Here is a 17,807-nt window from a genome sequence, read left to right as displayed (position 1 = left end):
CTTAGTCACCAGTTTCCTTATCTATAAAATGAAAATGATGATGCTAACCTTAGGAGGTTATTGAAAGGGTTAAATGATGTATTTAGAGTGGTTAGGTGTGTAGCAATTTCTCAATAAATGGTGGCTATTGTTTTATTTCATTTTAGACTTGACACCAATATGATAATATGGCTGGAACAATAATAGCTTGTAAATCTTTCTGGAAATCTTCCATTTACTCTATGCGTATTTGGAGTGACTGGATGTATTATAAGTTGTAAGAACAGGGCTGGAGGAACACAGTGTGAGAAATGCAGCCCTCCCCCACCATCTTCCTGGGGGCAATCTTTTTTTTTTTTTTTGGTAACTGTGGAATGTTCCATAACTACCAACAGTCCATGAAATCAGCTAAGAAAACTGAAAAATGTAAATCACAGTCAAAATCTCAAATTTTACATTCAGATGGAAAATGAAAACAATCTTTTAGATTTTTTTTTTTGAGACAGAGTCTCACTCTGTTGCTCAGGCTGGAGTGCAGTGGCATGATCTTGGCTCACTGCACCCGTCACCTCCCAGGTTCAAGTGATTCTCGTGCCTCAGCCTCCCAAGTAGCTGGGACTACAGAAATGCACCACGATAATCGGCTAATTTTTATATTTTCTAGTAGAGACAGGGTTTCACCATGTTGGTCAGGCTGGTCTCAAACTCCTGACCTCAAGCAATCTGTGCACCTTGGCTTCAAAAAGTGTTGGGATTACAGGCATGTGCCACCATGCCCAGCCTAGATTTTTATAAATGTATTGACTAAAAATATTTGTTACTTTCTTTTAAATACACATTTAAAAAGATACTTACATCATAATATACACCCTGACCTGGCCACGTCAGTGCTTTCTTCTTTGAATCCATGGGAATATCAATCAGTTCATATCTATAAGGATTACCTGAAAATTTCAGGAAAAGCAATAAATAAGAAGTCTTTTAAGGGATTAATAGGTCCAATAAATAGAAATGAGATAATATAAGATAGAGATGGATGTTGGTGTATATTTTACCTATGTAGTTACAGCTTTAGAGAGATTCAGCTTGCTCCTGAATTCTCTTTTATTTTTATATATTTTTAAAGATAGCATCTTGCTATGTTTCCTAAGCTGGACTTGAACCCCTGGGCTCAAATGATCTTCCTACCTCAGCATGCTGAGTAACTAAGACTACAGGGGCAGGGCAGGCCAGACCACCACACTGGGCTTGTTGCTCTTGAATTCTTGAGCACGTACAGGAGCAGCATGTGGGCCACACAGCGTGAGAATGAGTCTTTAACCCTAGTGCTCTCAGTAGTAATAGGAGTCACTAGTACTTCACCTTTCTTCTTAATGAGAGAGATCTTAGGTAAATAATAAGTGTTCCTGGATCCTCTTTCTGATCTTTTTTTCTGGTCTCTGGGGGCTCAACAAATACATTTCTATATTACCTGTTTTGGCTTTTCTCTGCCTAAATATCAAGTTTTCTGAAACTGAGTTAGTACCTGCTTACCAAAAAGGTATTGAAAGGGAACATCTTAAACAATACGGCTTCTTAGATTTTGTTTCATAATTTGATAAGCTTTACCAAACAGCATGGCTTGCTTTGCTCTCGTGATAAGTTTCAAGTTAAAGAATGTTCTGAACACCCATCTTCATATGTAATAAGAACAAGTGCAGGCGTTTATTGAACACTTACCATGTGCCAGTCACAGTACTGTTTTATATATATCATCACATGCAATTTTTAACATTACTATAAGAAAGGTATAGTTATTCCAACTTTAGTAAATGAGGAAATTGAAGCAGAGAGAGAATAAGTGATTTGTCCCCATCTCAGGTAGACTTCAAACTCAGGCAATCTGAGTCTAGAGCCTGAACTCTTAACTTCCTTCCTTCCTCCCTCCCTCCCTCCCTCCCTCCCTTCCTTCCTTCTTCCCTCCCTCCCTTACTCTTTCTCTCTCTCTTCCTTTCCCTTCCTTCCTCCCTCCTCCCTCTCTCCCTTCCTTTTCTCTCTCCTTTTTTTTTGAGACAGAGTCTCTCTGTCACCCAGGCTGGAGTGCAGTGGCATGATCTCAGCTCACTGTAACCTCTGCCTCCTAGGTTCAAGAGACTCTCATGCCTCAGCTGCCCAATTAGCTAGGACTATAGGCATGCACCGCCACGCCCGGCTAGTTTTTGTATTTTTAGTAGAGTTAGAGTTTTGCCATATTAGCCAGGCTGGTCTTGAACTGCTGGCCTCAAGTGATTTGCCCACTTTGGCCTCCCAAAGTGCTAGGATTACAGGCATGAATCACCACCACTTGGCCCATGCTTCTTATTACTAATAAAGAATAATTAAAACAAGTGAAAGAGTAGAAACCTAATGCCATACTAGTTCCTGGAAAGATTTTTTAATAAGGGTTGTTAGAGTATGCTCATCTTTTAAAAATTCCCTGAGTGACTGAATGGTTGGAGAGAGGTAGAGGGTTGGAAGAGCAGGAAATTAAGAGGATAACTTGTGTTTTCAGTTCCTTATGTACTACTGCATTGAAAAGTGTTTTTATGGGCTGGCCATGGTGGCTCACGCCTGTAATCCCAGCACTTTGTGAGGCTGAGGTGGGCAGATCACTTGAGGTCAGGAGTTCGAGACCAGCCTGGCCAACATGGTGAAGCCCTGTCTCTACTAAAAATACAAAAAGTAGGTGGGTGTGGTGGCACATGCCTGTAGTCCCTGCTACTTGGGAGGCTAAGGCAGGAGAATCACTTGGACCTAGGAAGCAGAGGTTCCAGAAGTGCCACTGCACTCTAGGCCTGGGCAACAGAGCAAGACTCCGTTTCAAAAAAAAAAAAAAAGTGTTGATATGAATTAAACACACATTTCTGTGATTTCTTGCTAACTATATGTACTTCATATAATTTCAGAAATTACTGAATTCAGGATTGAGAAAAAGAAATTTACTTTGACAATTTATGTAACAAAGTCATCCAAATTTTACTTGTTGAGGTACCATACCTATCATTTTCTTTAGAACATTTATAGCTCTTTTGCACAGCACCATCTCTCCCTACTTCTGCTGTGTAGCTAAGCATGGTGCCCAACACTAACAGCCAGTACACTTGATACAGCTTTCATTGCCTTTTTCCAATGCTGCCTGGTCTGAGAGGCAATGGGAAAGTTCAGCATGGTACACACATACCACAGTGATTATATGCTAGCAGGGTAAGAGAATAACTGCTAACATTTATCTCTGTTATTTGATAAGTGGGTACTATTAATAATATTCCCATTTTGCAAACTGGGAAGCAGAACAGAGAAGTTCAGAAACTCTCCCATGGACCACAGGTAAGTAAGTGGCAGATCCAGAATTCTACTCATGCATCTGACTCCAGAATCCATGCTCTTACATACTCCACTATGCTAGCTTTCAAAACGTTACTGTCTGCTAATAAGACACTGAGGTTTTGAGGCCGATGATGGCAATATTCTGTCCTTGCATTTTGGTCCAAATATTCATGTGTAGAGGAACTGCAGAATAGGACAATTCTTGAGTCTTTTCTACCTCACCTAAGTGCACTCAACAAATATTTGCCTTTGCCTACCATGTATCATTTTCATCCCTCTCTCTTGAGTGTTTTCACTCTTTCTCCAGAGGTGGCCTCTCTGTTTATGTACAGGCGTAGGTCTCCTCAGCAAAGACCAAGGTGTCTAGTGTGGGAGAGATTCGATGACTAGTGTACGGGATTCCTGTCCTCTCTGATAAAACACATTCACAAAGACTCTAAGGTTTGCAGCTGGGAGAACGTGCTCCAGGGTGTGAAGAAGGACTGAACAAACTACTCCCATTGCTTTCTGCATCTTATTTCAATGGGGATCTTTCAATTCTATCACTGCTGCTGCACCCACATCCAGACTCTATGATTGATCCAAACACTGTCCCTTGTGCTGATCACCTGGGCTAGGATGAAATTTTTAAAAACTAAACCATGAGAGCAGGACATAAATAAAAATAGAAGCGGAATAAAAACCACCAATTCTACAACGTTTTGTCTAGGGGAAAGTTTGGGAGCACTTGCAAAGAGTCTGATTTGATGGGTCGGTGGTGGTGCTCCAGCTGATTGTAAAGTTGCAGCTGAGAACAAGTTTCCTGATCTACTGAGTCACACATTTGTGACTTGAGTCCTTTGTGCTCCTTGCTTTAATTTTATTATTGAAGAAACCCCAATAATAAGAATTAATACAGTTCTGATTCTAGATCACATTTTACCTCTTGTCTTCAAAACTGTTGAATCATAAGTCTTGGTTGGCACCGTGGGAGGAAAGGGCTGCTGGGCGCGGGCTTTAATGCCTGTGTAGAGGTCGTCAGGTGACGTGAAGGTGGGGAACATGGCGCCGCGACAGGTGTGTGTGTGGTAGGGGTGTTCAATTGGATATGGCAAGCAGATCTCTCTACGATTTATTGAGGAAAAAAAACAAAATGAAAAGAACAGAAAGAAGTATGATTGAAAAAATTAATCACCAAATATTTATTGGGACCCCTTTCTTAACGGCAGAAACTGTTCTAATGCTGGGGGACAGGACAGTGAGTCGATGTCCCTGTGCTCATGGAGTTGGCATTCTCTTGGAATGTATACCATAAAACAGGACATTTTCTTAATTTTGCTAGATAAAACTAAATTTAATTTTAAAATAAATCATGCTTAATTCTTTATCAGTGAAAAGATTTCATAACTGGTATAAAAAATATAAAGCAGAAAATAAACGAGTTTTGTGTTTTTTTGTTTTGTGTTTTTTTTTTTTTTTTTTTTTGAGACGGAGTCTCACTCTGTCGCCCAGGCTGGAGTGCAGTGGCGCGATCTCAGCTCACTGCAAGCTCCGCCTCCCGGGTTCACGCCATTCTCCTGCCTCAGCCTCCTGAGTAGCTGGGACTACAGGCGCCGCCACCTCGCCCGGCTAGTTTTTTGTATTTTTTAGTAGAGACGGGGTTTCACCGTGTTAGTCAGGATGGTCTCGATCTCCTGACCTCGTGATCCGCCCGTCTCGGCCTCCCAAAGTGCTGAGATTACAGGCTTGAGCCACCGCGCCTGGCCCGTGTTTTTAGAATGGTATAGAGGAAGAATTTCTAGTTGCTTTTAATTACTGTGTCTTATTTTAAGAGGCTCCCATGAATTGTTTTGGGCATTCTGCTTCAGCAAAGTGATCTCTAACCATCTTGGAATGAACTTTCAACCCAGGGCATCTGTTTCTTTAAGCAATCAATCAACAAAATATACTTCCTGTTTATGTACACAGTACTGCTTCAAAATCAAAAAGCCAAAAACAGCTAGCACACTGAAGGAAAAAATAAACATGTTAAAGAGAGCATAGGGGTATAATTTTCCTATCATTTGGAGAATTGGCAGAGGTTAAAAAAACAAACAAACAAACAAACCATGTGGGAGCTGTCTAAACCAGAAGAAAAGCAAAATTAGGAAGTCCATGGGATAGAGAAATGTTACTCATAACAAGAAAATTAAGTAGAAAAAAGCAAGACCAAGTGTTACGTGTTGAATTCCTCCCCTCCACCCCCATCCATAATCTCCAGGGCCACATACTGTAACCTTGTATGGAAATAGGGTCATTATAGATATACTTAGTTAAGACCAAGTTACTCCATGCTGGAGCAGGGTGGGCCCCTAACCCAACACGCCTGGTATCCTTTTAAGAAACGGAAAGTTGGACACAGACAAACACCCGAGAAGAATGCCATGTGAAGATGAGGCAGAGATTGGGATGATGCATCTACAAGCCAAGGAGCACCAAAGATCACCAGCAAAGCCCAAAAGCCAGGGGAGAGGCATGGGACAGAGTCTCTATCACAGTCCTCAGAAGGAACCAACCCGGCTGACGCCTTGATCTCAGACTTCCGGCCCCCCACCTTGGAACTTGCCAGGCTGCAAGCAGAAAGGTGAATCCAAGAAATGTGACCTAACAAAAAGGACTTTACTTTTCAAACTGTTTATGAAGAGAATTTGAAAAGCCCAAGACAAGGGTTCTTCACTTCGTCGTTTTTTTAAAAATAGAAAAACCAAAAAAACCTAGACATTAATTTTAATAGCCTTTTGAATAGGTCTTTAGCTGAAACACAACTTTTTAAATGGCAGCTTAATAATTTCTGTTAAGCTTGATAGAGGACTCCAGTAGCACGGAGGACACTGGGTGCTCAGATCTCGGCTTCTAACACCTATCTTCAATCAAAGGAGCTAGGGTTTCTGGGAGTTATTATTATTATTATTATTTTTGAGACGGAGTCTTGCTCTGTTACCCAGGCTGGAGTGTAATGGCGCGATCTCAGCTCACTGCAACCTCTGCTTCCCGGGTTCAAGCGATTCTCCTGCCTCAGCCTCCCGAGGAGCTGGGATTACAGGCACTTGCCATGCCAGACTAATTTTTTGTATCTTTAGTAGAGACAGGGTTTCACCATGTTGGCCAGGCTGGTCTTGAACTCCTGAGCTTGTGATCTGCCCGCCTCGGCCTCCCAAAGTGCTAGGATTACAGGTGTGAGCCACTGTGCCCGGCCACTCTGGGAGCTATTATATAAGATGAGCCTGGATTATCTTAGAGTGACAGAAAGAAAGGAAATGCTAAAAGGAAAAAAAAAAAAAAAAGTCAAAACCCCACAATGATGGGGAAATGTCAAAGGAATATAGGAGCGAACTCAAAGAGCTCCTCATTGCCAATCTTAGTAACAAAAGAAAGTGGTATTGGATTGCTACCTAAGTACTAAAGTACAAAATAAATGTCCATGAGTCTATACTGAGAGAAATAAGTGATTGAATAAATAAATAAATGGAGTAGAATGCCAAATAATTTATGCAGGTACTCTGCTTTCAAGAAGGTGGAGTATAAATCCAGATGCCTTAAGTGTGGGCTGCACGCAGACACACAGAGAGCTTCTTCTAGAGTGCAGTGGGGAAAGGAGGGAAGAAGGAGTGTGTGTGCAGTGGGGAAACCTGCTGAGGACACCTGTGCGGGGCGGTCAGGGTTAGCATTACCAGGGATAGATCATGCTGATGGCATGTACCCTTGCTACGATGTCATGAAAACAGCACTTTAGCTCCGTGGTCTTCCTTCCGCAAATACATCATCCAACTCTAACCATAAGAAAAGTATCAGTCAAAGCCCAATTTGGGGGCATTCTACAAAATATCTAACTAATAATCCTAATCACTGTCAAGGTCATTAAAACAAGGGAAGTCTGAGAAACTGTCACAGCCAAGAGGAACCTAAGGAGAGATGATGACTAAATGTAATGCGGTACTCTGGATGGGATCCTGGGACAGAAGAAGGACATGAGGGAAAAACTGAGGAAATCTGGATAAAGCGTGGATAAAGCATGGGTCATTGTAATGCATCAGCAATGGTTCATTAATTGTGACAAATGTGCCATATTAATGTGAGATGTTAACAATAGGGGAAACTGCGTGTGATGTATATGGGAACTCTCCACGCTATCTTCACAATAATTCTATAAATCTAAAATTATATGAAAATAAAACATGTACTAAAAAAGATTTGCAGGGGATATAATAGGAGAGAAATAAAAGTAATGTTACCCTGGACTTGCACCAGCCTTTCCTTCCAACTATTAAAACATAGTTTTCAGGCCAGGCACTGTGGCTCACACCTGTAATCCAGTACTTTGGGAGGCTGAGGTGGGCGGATCACTTGAGCCCAGGGGTTCAAGACCAGTCTGGGCGACATGGCAAGAATCCATCTCTACAAAAATTAGTCAGGCATAGTGGTGCACACCTGTAGTCCCAGCTACTTGGGAGGTGGAAGGATCGCCTGATCCCGGGGAGGTCAAGGCTGCAGTGAGCTGTGATGGCACCACTGTACTCCAGCCTGGGCGACAAAGTAAGACTCCGTCTCAGGAACAAAAACAAAAACAAAACAAAACAAAAAAACAAACAAAAGAAAAGTTTTCATGGAAAGTCTCACTTGTTTTCACACTTCTGAGACATAAGAAATGTCAATTTCTTTTCTTTGATTATAACAGAGAAGGAAAATATAAGTTATTTACTTACCCTACTGTTGAATTCGGCGGTTTGGGTATCCTAGAATAAAAACAGGAAATAAGTTCTAACTTATATTAAGGGCTTTTAAAGGTTTATATTCCTATTAGAAACTTGATTAATGATATAGGCTGGGCATGGTGGCTCACGCCTGTAATCCCAGCCCTTTGGGAGGCCAAGGTAGGCGATTGCTTGAGCTCAGGAGTTCGAGACCAGCCTGGGCAAAATACAAAATAGAAAAATACTAAAAATACCAAAAATACAAAACGAAAATTAGCTAGGCATGGTGGTGCATGCCTGTAATTCCAGCTACTCAGGATTACCCAGGAGGTGGAAGTTGCTGGGTGACAGAGCAAAAGTCTGCCTTAAAAAAAAAAAAAGAATAATGATGAACCCCATTTTCAAACCGTAATGCCATTAAGATAATGTTCTTGATTAACTTTCTGGATCCCTGAATATTGACAAGACAGAGATGTTGTTTCCTTATCTCAGTTGTCTGTTGATTAATTTTTCCATCCATTTATTCTAACCTCAGTCCTGCTCACCACTGTTTCTGCATTTTCCATTTGCAGTGAAGATACATGGGATGACTTCTTTTTTTTTTTTTTTTTTTTTTGAGACGGAGTCTCACTCTGTCACCCAGGCTGGAGTGCTGTGGCGTGATCTCGGCCCACTGCAAGCTCTGCCTCCTGGGCTCATGCCATTCTCCTGCCTCAGCCTCCCGAGTAGCTGGGACTACAGGCGCCTGCCACCATGCCCAGCTAATTTTTTGTATTTTTAGTAGAGATGGGGTTTCACCATGTTCGCCAGGATGGTCTCGATCTCCTGACTCATGATCCGCCCACCTCAGCCTCCCGAAGTGCTGGGCCACCGCGCCCAGCCGGGATGACTACTTCTAATGATAAGACAACTTTGGTTCTTTCGGACCTTTACTCTCATAATCAGGCAGTGGCCAAAGTGCTCTGAGGAAGCCTGACATTATACATGTGGTGCAATTTCACGGCCTAAAGTGACCCGAGTGTGGCCCGGCTGGAGAGGATATTTAAGTACCATGTGTGCTTTCTACCTTTACTCAGGGTTGCTGATATCTCATGATAGTAAATGTTGCCCGGTCAGCAGAGAGAGGATAAAACAAAACGGGCCAAGTTCCTGGAAGCATGCCTTTTCTGAAGCAGTTCATTCCAAGGCTGTGCATTTACTAATTACTCCGAACCTTGCATGCCAAGAAATAATCCTGCAGACCTGGAAAAAGGTCGACTAAAGACGGGTAATCATCCATCTACATTGGATTTCAACAATTCGTTTCAGCCTATGCAAATAAAATTGTGAAAGGCTTCAGGTGTGAAAAATGAACAGAATGTTATCAATTTGATAGTAAAAGTCAGTAAAATTGAATACACTTTAATTTTTTAGATGTTCCTCCATGCTAGCAGATATTCCCTAGAAAGTGGCATGTAAGCCATATAAATTTATTATCCTGTAATGTATTATAAACACGAGATTCCCATGAACTATAAAAGTTTATATCTTTTTAAATTTCAACTCTAAATCCGTGGGCATGAAACTAGAAAAGCATGCTCTGTCTTCTACCAACATCACTGAGTTGGAGAGATGGTGGGGGCACAAAGGGCAGGGAAGTGATGAATATATGAATCCAAGGAATCTAAAGTTGTTATTAATAGATTGGCAACTATATATAATATAATATATATAATATATAATTAAGCTAACATCTAAAATTATTCTCATGTGACAAATTCCACTACAATATTGATAAGCATATGCCTAAAATTGATTTGATTTGAAATGAAAAAAAAAAACAATTTAAATTTAAAACATAAAATATTTTTTAAAACTTCAAGATTTGAAAAGATAAAATGAAAGTAACAAATGCTGAGACACCTCTTCCTTGACCTAAATCAGTCCATTAAGTTTACTGCCATCCTTCACATCTGCTTTGCAAAATTCACTTATCCAAAAGGGATAAATCAAGACAACCACAAATTTTGTCTTTCTGGCGCCATCTAGTGGCTAACTTCTATATTAAATTTTTACCTATCAACAACTAGTACTTCTTAATAAGTGATAGTTTCATTATTACTTCAATGCTGTCGTGTTTAATATTTGTTTGTTTGTTTGAGACGGAGTTTTGCTCGTGTCGCCCAGACTGGAGTGCAATGGCGCGATCTTGGCTCACTGCAACCTTCACCTCCTGGGTTCAAGTGATTCTCCTGCCTCAGCCTCCCGAGTAGTTGGGATTACAGGCGCCTGCCATCATGCCCGGCTAATTTTTGTATTTTTAGTAGAGACAGGGTTTCGCCATGTTGGCCAGGCTGGTCTTGAACTCCTGACCTCAGGTGATCCACCCACCTCAGCCTCCCAAAGTGTTGGGATTACAGGCGTGAGCCACTGTGCCCAGCTGTGTTTTATTTTTATCTAAAAATAAAAACGTATGCTTTTGTAATGTACATGACAAACTATTTAAAAGCATAATAAAATAATACACTTGAAAAGAATACCTTTAAGTGATGGGTAAATTAACAAGTATGGCTTACGTTAAAAAAGATACTTAGGAAGTGTTATTAGGAGTTATTTGCAAATGATAAAAAAAACTCTATCCTCGTAAAATTCTGGTTGCAAATTTGTTGAGGGCCACTAAGGCGTTTTCTATTGATATTTCAATAAATGTAACAGATTCTTACTAGGTTATATAAGTTGGTCAAAGGCAGGGAAATGGACCAAGATAACCTTTAGGAATCCCTTTGAACATTAGTATTCATCAGCTCCTGTTTTTTTCTTGATTTTTTTAAACACTAAAACTATTGGTTTGTTATTTATTTGCTTTTGTTTGTTTGGTCTTGGTTTCTGGCATTAATTGTCTCTATTTTAAAAAAGGAATTTTTTTTTTCTCTAAAAGTCCCCATTTGGGGCTTTAAAAATGTCTCATATAACTCATTTCCACTTAAAAATGTTACTTGATTTTATATAAGGAAAAAAACCCAAACTTACAAAGAATCATTTCCATAGAGATCACTTTTTTTGTTCTGGGTCAAATAATAAAATTGTTCAATAGGAAGCTTTCTGAAAAGAAAGAAAAGATTAAATTAAACATGTTTTAAAATTAACACAATATAATGGTGAGATAGTAAAAGACAAATAGATTAATAATACATCCATGTATATGTAGAAATTCAATATATGAAAAGGTGTCATTTTATTTTATTTATTATTATTTTATAATAAATGGAGATGAGGTCTTGCTATGTTGCTCAGGCTTATCTTGAACTCCTGGGCTCAAGAGATCTTCCTGCCTTGGTCTCTCAAAATGCTGGGATTATAGGCATGAGCTACTGTGCCTGACCAAAGGTGTCATTTTAAACCAGGGGAAAAAAGATGCAGTTTTCTTTTTTAAAATTTTAAAACTTTTAATGTATTTTATTGATTGATTTTTTTTTCTTTTTTTTTTTTTAAGAAACACAGTCTTGCTATGTTGCCCAGGCTAGTCTCAAACTCCTGGCTTCAAATGATTCTCCTGCCTCAGCCTCCCAAAGTGCTGGGATTACAGGCATGAGCCACCACGTACAGCCAGGATATATTTTTTAATATAGAAAAAAATTCAGTATTCATTTGAAAAATAATCCATTTCTATTTACACTATTCAGAAAGATAATTTCAGATGGATTTAAAAATCTAAAGAATTTAGAGAAAAACCTATACAAAAATAAAATGTATAGGAATATGCTTTTTCTTTGGTGGTAAGAAGGACCTTTAAAACAATAACTTTATTTTAAAAGTCAAAATCCTGAAAGAAAATTTGATCATCAGATTTAATCATAAGGCCGGGAGCTCACACCTGTAATCTTGGCACTGTGGGAGGCCGAGGTGGGCAGATGACTTGAGGCCAGGAGTTTGAGACCAGCCTGGCCAACAAAGTGAAACCCCATCTCTACTAAAAATAGAAAAAAATTTGTTGGGCATGTTGGTGCATGCCTGTACTCCCAGCTACTCGGGAGGCTGAGGTATGAGAATTGCTTAAACCTGGGAGGCAGAGGTTGCACTGAACTGAGACCATGCCACTGCACTCCAGCCTGGGCAACAGAGTGAAACTCTGTCTCAAACAAAAAAGAATAAATAAAAATTTAAAAAAATAAAAAATAAAAAACTAAAAAACCCAAATTTAATTTTCAGACAAAACCCATAAAAGTTTAAATAAAATAAAAATTAGAAGAATTACTTGCAAATATTAACAAAGATAACACGTAAAGGATTGTTTCCAGAACATAAAGAACCAACAAGAATCTATAAGTAAAATACAAACAATAAAAATAGGCGAAGAATAAACATAGAAAAGGAGGCCGGGCGCGGTGGCTCAAGCCTGTAATCCCAGCACTTTGGGAGGCCGAGACGGGCGGATCACAGGGTCAGGAGATCGAGACCATCCTGGCTAACACGGTGAAACCCCGTCTCTACTAAAAAATACAAAAAACTAGCCGGGCGCAGTGGCGGGCGCCTGTAGTCCCAGCTACTCGGGAGGCTGAGGCAGGAGAATGGCGTGAACCCGGGAGGCGGAGCTTGCAGTGAGCTGAGATCCGGCCACTGCACTCCAGCCTGGGCGGCAGAGCGAGACTCCGTCTCAAAAAAAAAAAAAAAAAAAAAAAAAAAACATAGAAAAGGAAATGTGAATGGCCATACCTAAAAGATAAGGCCAACTAGTAAGCAGAGAAATACATTCTCATAACCATGATACCCTTTATACTCATTAGATGGGTAAAAGCTATACATTTTGAAAATATAGATGGCTGAGAGTGTGAGGAAATGAATACTTTTAGATACTACCATGACAATATAAATCATTTGGGTTACATGCACTAAAATTTAAAAAAATCCCTATACTGTGACCCACTTAGGATCTGGCATTTATTTATTTATTTAACTTTTTTTGAGATGGAGTCTTGCTCTATCACCCAGGCTGGAGTGCAATGGCGTGATCTCAGCTCACTGCAACTCCCATCTCCTGGGTTCAAGTGATTCTCCTGCCTCAGCCTCCCGAGTAGCTGGGATTACAGGCACCCACCATCATACCTGGCTAATTTTTGTAGAGATGGTTTCACCATGTTGGCCAGGCTGGTCTCGAACTCCTGACCTCAGGTGATCCACCCACCTCAGCCTCCAAAGTGCTGGGATTACAGGCGTGAGCTACTGCGCCCAGCTGGATTTGCCTTTTAGAAACCTTTGAGCATGAGCTCAAGAAGCCTTGTACAAGGATGCTTTTTAAATATGGTTAATGTAAAAAGAAACAGAGAGAAAAGAAACAATACATGATGGCTAAACTATGATGCATCCATATTGTAGAATACTGTGAGAAATTAAAAAGAATGATGTAGATCTATGTTTATCTGCATTTACAGACGTGACCATTTCTAGATTGTACAGAGAAAAAAAACCCAAATTGCCTAATACTATGTATCAAGTGATTCCACATATATATGAAATAACACTGTACATTTTCAATGGGTACATGTATAATAGCGTTAAGTGCATAACAAAAGGCATGGAAGGAGATACCAAAATGGTAACAGTGGTTCTCCTCTAAGAAGGAGAGTGAGACTGCGGGGTAGTGGTCAAAAGACAATGGACCTCATCTGTAACCTTTTCATGTTTTCATGTATACTATGCTCACCTGCAACTTGTGGCTGCCCAATTATCTTTTGAACATGCAGCTTACATTTTTTTTTTTTTTTTGTGATGGAGTCTCACTCTTTGCCCAGGCTTGAGTGCAGTGGTGCAATCTCGGCTCACTGCAACCTCTGCCTCCCAGGTTCAAGCAATCCTCCCGCTTCAGCCTCCTGAGTAGCTGGGATTACAAGCACCTGCCACCATGCCTGTCTAGTTTTTTTGCATTTTTGGTAGAGACGGGGTTTCACCATGTTGGCCAGGTTGGTCTCAAACTCCTGACCTCAGGTGATCCACCTGCCTCGGCCTCCCAAAGTGTTGAGATTACAGGTGTGAGCCACCGTGCCTGGCCCCAGCCTACATTTTTGTAGTGAGTGTACTGTGAATGTCATCTACCCAATGCAGACTCCAAGAAACTTGCTTTTTCCAGCCTCCGAATGGCCCTGGAGTGTGAGGGTTATTTGTATCCCACAAGAATGTTCACCTAGAGAACCCCACCACTGAGGATGTTCTCAATAATTAGGCAGATACAACGACCAGCTCTGTGCGTGTCAGGTTTTCTTGTCACTCCGGTGCTTGCTCAGTGGCTTCGTAACGAAGTGATCATGGCGGCACACAGAAATTATCACATATGGACTCAGCGACATGAACTTCCCTCACTAAGACTCACCTGGCTGTTGGCGCATTTGAGTTTGCCAGCAGAAATGACCAATCCTAAGTGCTTGATAGGGTGACTTATCCCTGGATGTACTAGTCAGCCATCTGGTGGTAGGATAATTACACTGAACCCCTTCCATCATCAAAGAGATAACTTATACTCATAAGATTAGACACTTCTTCAAAATAGGGATTTCCCTTCCCTTCTCACCATGCCTCTGCAAGTAACATCATCAGTAAACTTACTAAATGTCTCATTTGTTGCCATGCCGTCTTAAACAATATTATTTTTGATTAAGGAACTCAATTTACCACAAAAGACATTGGGCAACAGTTGGTTGCATTCAAATGATTCACCATATATACAGAATGTCATATTTTGCCATACTTACAGAACGTTAGAATGGCTTACTGAATATTCAATTACGGCTGAGTGTTGTCCTAAAGAGTGCAGGACACGCTCTGAACCAGTGACCAATAAATAGATTCCCCGTTGGCCAGAATGCATGGTCTGAAAACCAAAGGGTGAAAGTGGGAGTGGTGCCTCTTACTGTTATACTTATGGTTACACTTGAGAAAATTTGACTCCCTCCCCAGCCACCTTGAGCTTTGGTGGTTTAGAGGTCAAGGGAGAAACACTTCCATCCGGGGATACAACAGTGGTCCCAATTGCATTGGAAGCTGAATTGATGATGATGTGGTAATTTTGGGCAGGATGACTGATCCTGAATATCAAGGACCAGAGGATATTATACAATGATGGGGGAAAGGAGTATTTCTGGAACCTAGGGAACCTTTTGAACACCTAGTATTGTCTTCAGTAGCATGGAGTTAATGAAACACTATAGCAGCCTTACACAGGCAGAACCACTAAGAGCTAAGATCTCTCAAAACATACTTTTGGGTTGTTGTATCAAGTAACATACTCCTACCAGCTCAGGTACTGGCTGAGGGCAAGGGAACTTGGAATAGGTAGTGAAGGAAGGAAATTATTATTATTTATAAAAGCATTTTTAATTTCAATAGTTTTTGGGGAATGGGTGGTGTTTGGTTACATGAATAAATTCTTTACTGGTAATTTCTGAGATTTTGGTGTAATCATCACCAAAGTAGTGTACACTGTACCCAATGTGTAGTCTTTCATCCCTCACCCCTTTCCCAACCTTCCTCCCGAGTCCCCAGAGTCCACTGTATCATTCTTATGCTTTTGTATCCTCATAGCTTAGCTCCAACTTATAGGTGAGAACATACAATGTCTGATTTTCCAATCCTGAGTCACTTCACTTAGAATAATGGTCTCCAACTCCCTCCAGGTTGCTGTGAATACCATTATTTCATTTCTTTTTATGGCTGAGTAGTATTCCATGGTATATCCATGCCACATTTTCTCCATCCACTTGGTTAATGGGCACTTGGGCTGGTCCATATTTTTGCAATTGCGAATTTTGCTGCTATAAACATGTATGTGCACGTGTCTTTTTCATATAATGACTTCTTTTCTAGAGGAAGGAAATTATAACACCAATGATAGCCTCATGACCAGGTGCAGGAATGAGGACTATAGTCGCTTCTCCTATTTGCTGCCTTGCTGTGTATTCTGCCTTATGTATCTTCTTTTTTCCTCTTCATTTTCCTTATTATTTCATATAGGATGCATTGGTGATGGTTAGCTTTATTAGAGGGCATGGGTATAGAATACTGGGACAAGATTACAACTGAACTAGACAGGAGTGAGCACTTGGATTTGGATATAGCAAAGTTGGAAACCGCTTTCCTTTGGCCTCTGCTTTTGGGGAGGTCAGTGTATTTTCATTTGTATGAAAATTATTGCTTTTTTTTTTTTTTTTTTTTTTTAAGACAGAGTCTCACTCTGTTGCCCAGGCTGCAGTGCAGTGGCACAATCTTGGCTCACTACAACCTCCGCCTCCTGGGTTCAAGTGATTCTCCTGTCTCAGCCTCCTGACCTTGTGATCCACCCACCTTGGCCTCCCAAGGTGCTGGGATTACAAGAGTGAGCCACCGCGCCCAGCTGCATTTTCTTACATTGAAGCAACAGTTCTCCAGCTTTGCTGCATGTTAGAATTATCTGAGGTATCTTGTTAAAATGAAGATTCTGTTTCAGTAAATCTGGGTGGAGGCTGAGATGTGGCATTCACCATTTCCTAGATGATGCTGATGCTGCTGGCCCAGGTACCATGTATTGAATAGAAAAGCATGTTATTGTTGCAGCTGTTGTTCAGAGTGACAGTCCACTGGCACTCAAGACTATCATCCTTACAATACCCTGTCTACATTTTGCTAGTTTCCCACATTTGGAACACCCCATTTCCCAGCCTTCCTAGCAGCCAGGGTGCAAATGTGCCCTAAGTTCTGCCAATCATCCCCATCTATACTAGACTTTGATTTGACTGTGAGTAGCCTGAGAACATGAGCTTCATGAGGGGCATCCAAACTGCCAATAAGGTGGCAGCAGAGGTGTCCAGTTAAAGAGGCACTTCCTCCCTGATGAGGCCAGTCCTGGCAGTGAGTTGGCCACTATTCCTGGATGCCGAACAATGAGCCTATTTCTCTAGGCATCCCACAGTTTTGTGAGCTAATCTAATATCCTCCCATAATCTTGTTCTTTTCTCTCTCTCTTTTTTTTTTTCCTGAGACAGAGTTTCACTCTTGTTGCCCAGACTGGAGAGCAATGGTTAGTTTAAGAAGAACAGGACTGGCCAGGCGCGGTGGCTCACGTCTGTAATCTCAGCACTTTGGGAGGCCGAGGCAGGTGGATCACTTGAGGTCAGGAGTTCGAGACCAGTCTGATCAACATGGAGGAAACCTGTCTCTACTAAAAATACAAAATTAGCCGGGTATGGTGGCGCACACCTGTAATCCCAGCTAGGCTGGGAGGCTGAGGCAGGAGAATTACTTGAACCCAGAAGGGGGAGGTTGCAGTGAGCTGAGATCATGCCACTGCACTCCAGCCTGGGCAACAAGAGTGAAACTCCATCTCAAAAAAAAAAAAAAAAAAAATTAAGAGATATGCCAGGTATAACTGGCATTCTGAGTGGAACAAGTATTCTCTCTCTCCCTGCACATTCAGTAAGAGATCATGCACCAATCTCATTTCGAAGTAGATTGCCCTTAAGAAACACGTCTTTGGCTTTCTTTTTACACACTGGAATTCTGTATGAATACTTCTAATTCTTACAAAGCATTGTGCATTTTTTAATATTTAAATTTTGGGAGGGCAGTAGCTGTAAATTTCATACAGAGCTATCTCCCCAGTCTCCAGAACAATGCTTCCTATACTTAAATTACAGAGCAGATAAATGAATAAACAGATTGCATAAATAAAATGAACAGATAAAAAGAAGTTGAGGTGTTGGAGTCAATAAATCTGGACTCAAATCGCTATTTAACAACTTTATAATTGTCTGACCCAAGGAAAGGTGCTGA

General features: G+C 40.8%; 1 protein-coding gene across 2 annotated transcripts in view; it reads right to left on the bottom strand.

Annotated features, from left to right (window-relative positions):
• Positions 1-17,807, bottom strand: part of C3H7orf31 (chromosome 3 C7orf31 homolog) — a 45,832-nt gene that overhangs the window by 15,102 nt on the left and 12,923 nt on the right. For both annotated transcript variants that reach the window (XM_025379592.1, XM_025379593.1), the window contains 4 exons: positions 11,043-11,114; positions 8,046-8,075; positions 4,247-4,428; positions 835-923 (listed from right to left, as the gene is read on the bottom strand). In XM_025379592.1, the coding sequence (XP_025235377.1) occupies positions 835-923; positions 4,247-4,428; positions 8,046-8,075; positions 11,043-11,114 (373 nt within the window). The remainder of the gene's footprint in view (positions 1-834; positions 924-4,246; positions 4,429-8,045; positions 8,076-11,042; positions 11,115-17,807) is intronic.

The sequence above is a fragment of the Theropithecus gelada genome, chromosome 3, assembly GCF_003255815.1.
Source record: "Theropithecus gelada isolate Dixy chromosome 3, Tgel_1.0, whole genome shotgun sequence".
In the NCBI taxonomy this organism is placed as follows: domain Eukaryota; kingdom Metazoa; phylum Chordata; class Mammalia; order Primates; family Cercopithecidae; genus Theropithecus; species Theropithecus gelada.
Note: the sequence above shows the minus strand (reverse complement) of the source record. Positions and strands in the feature narration are given on the sequence as shown.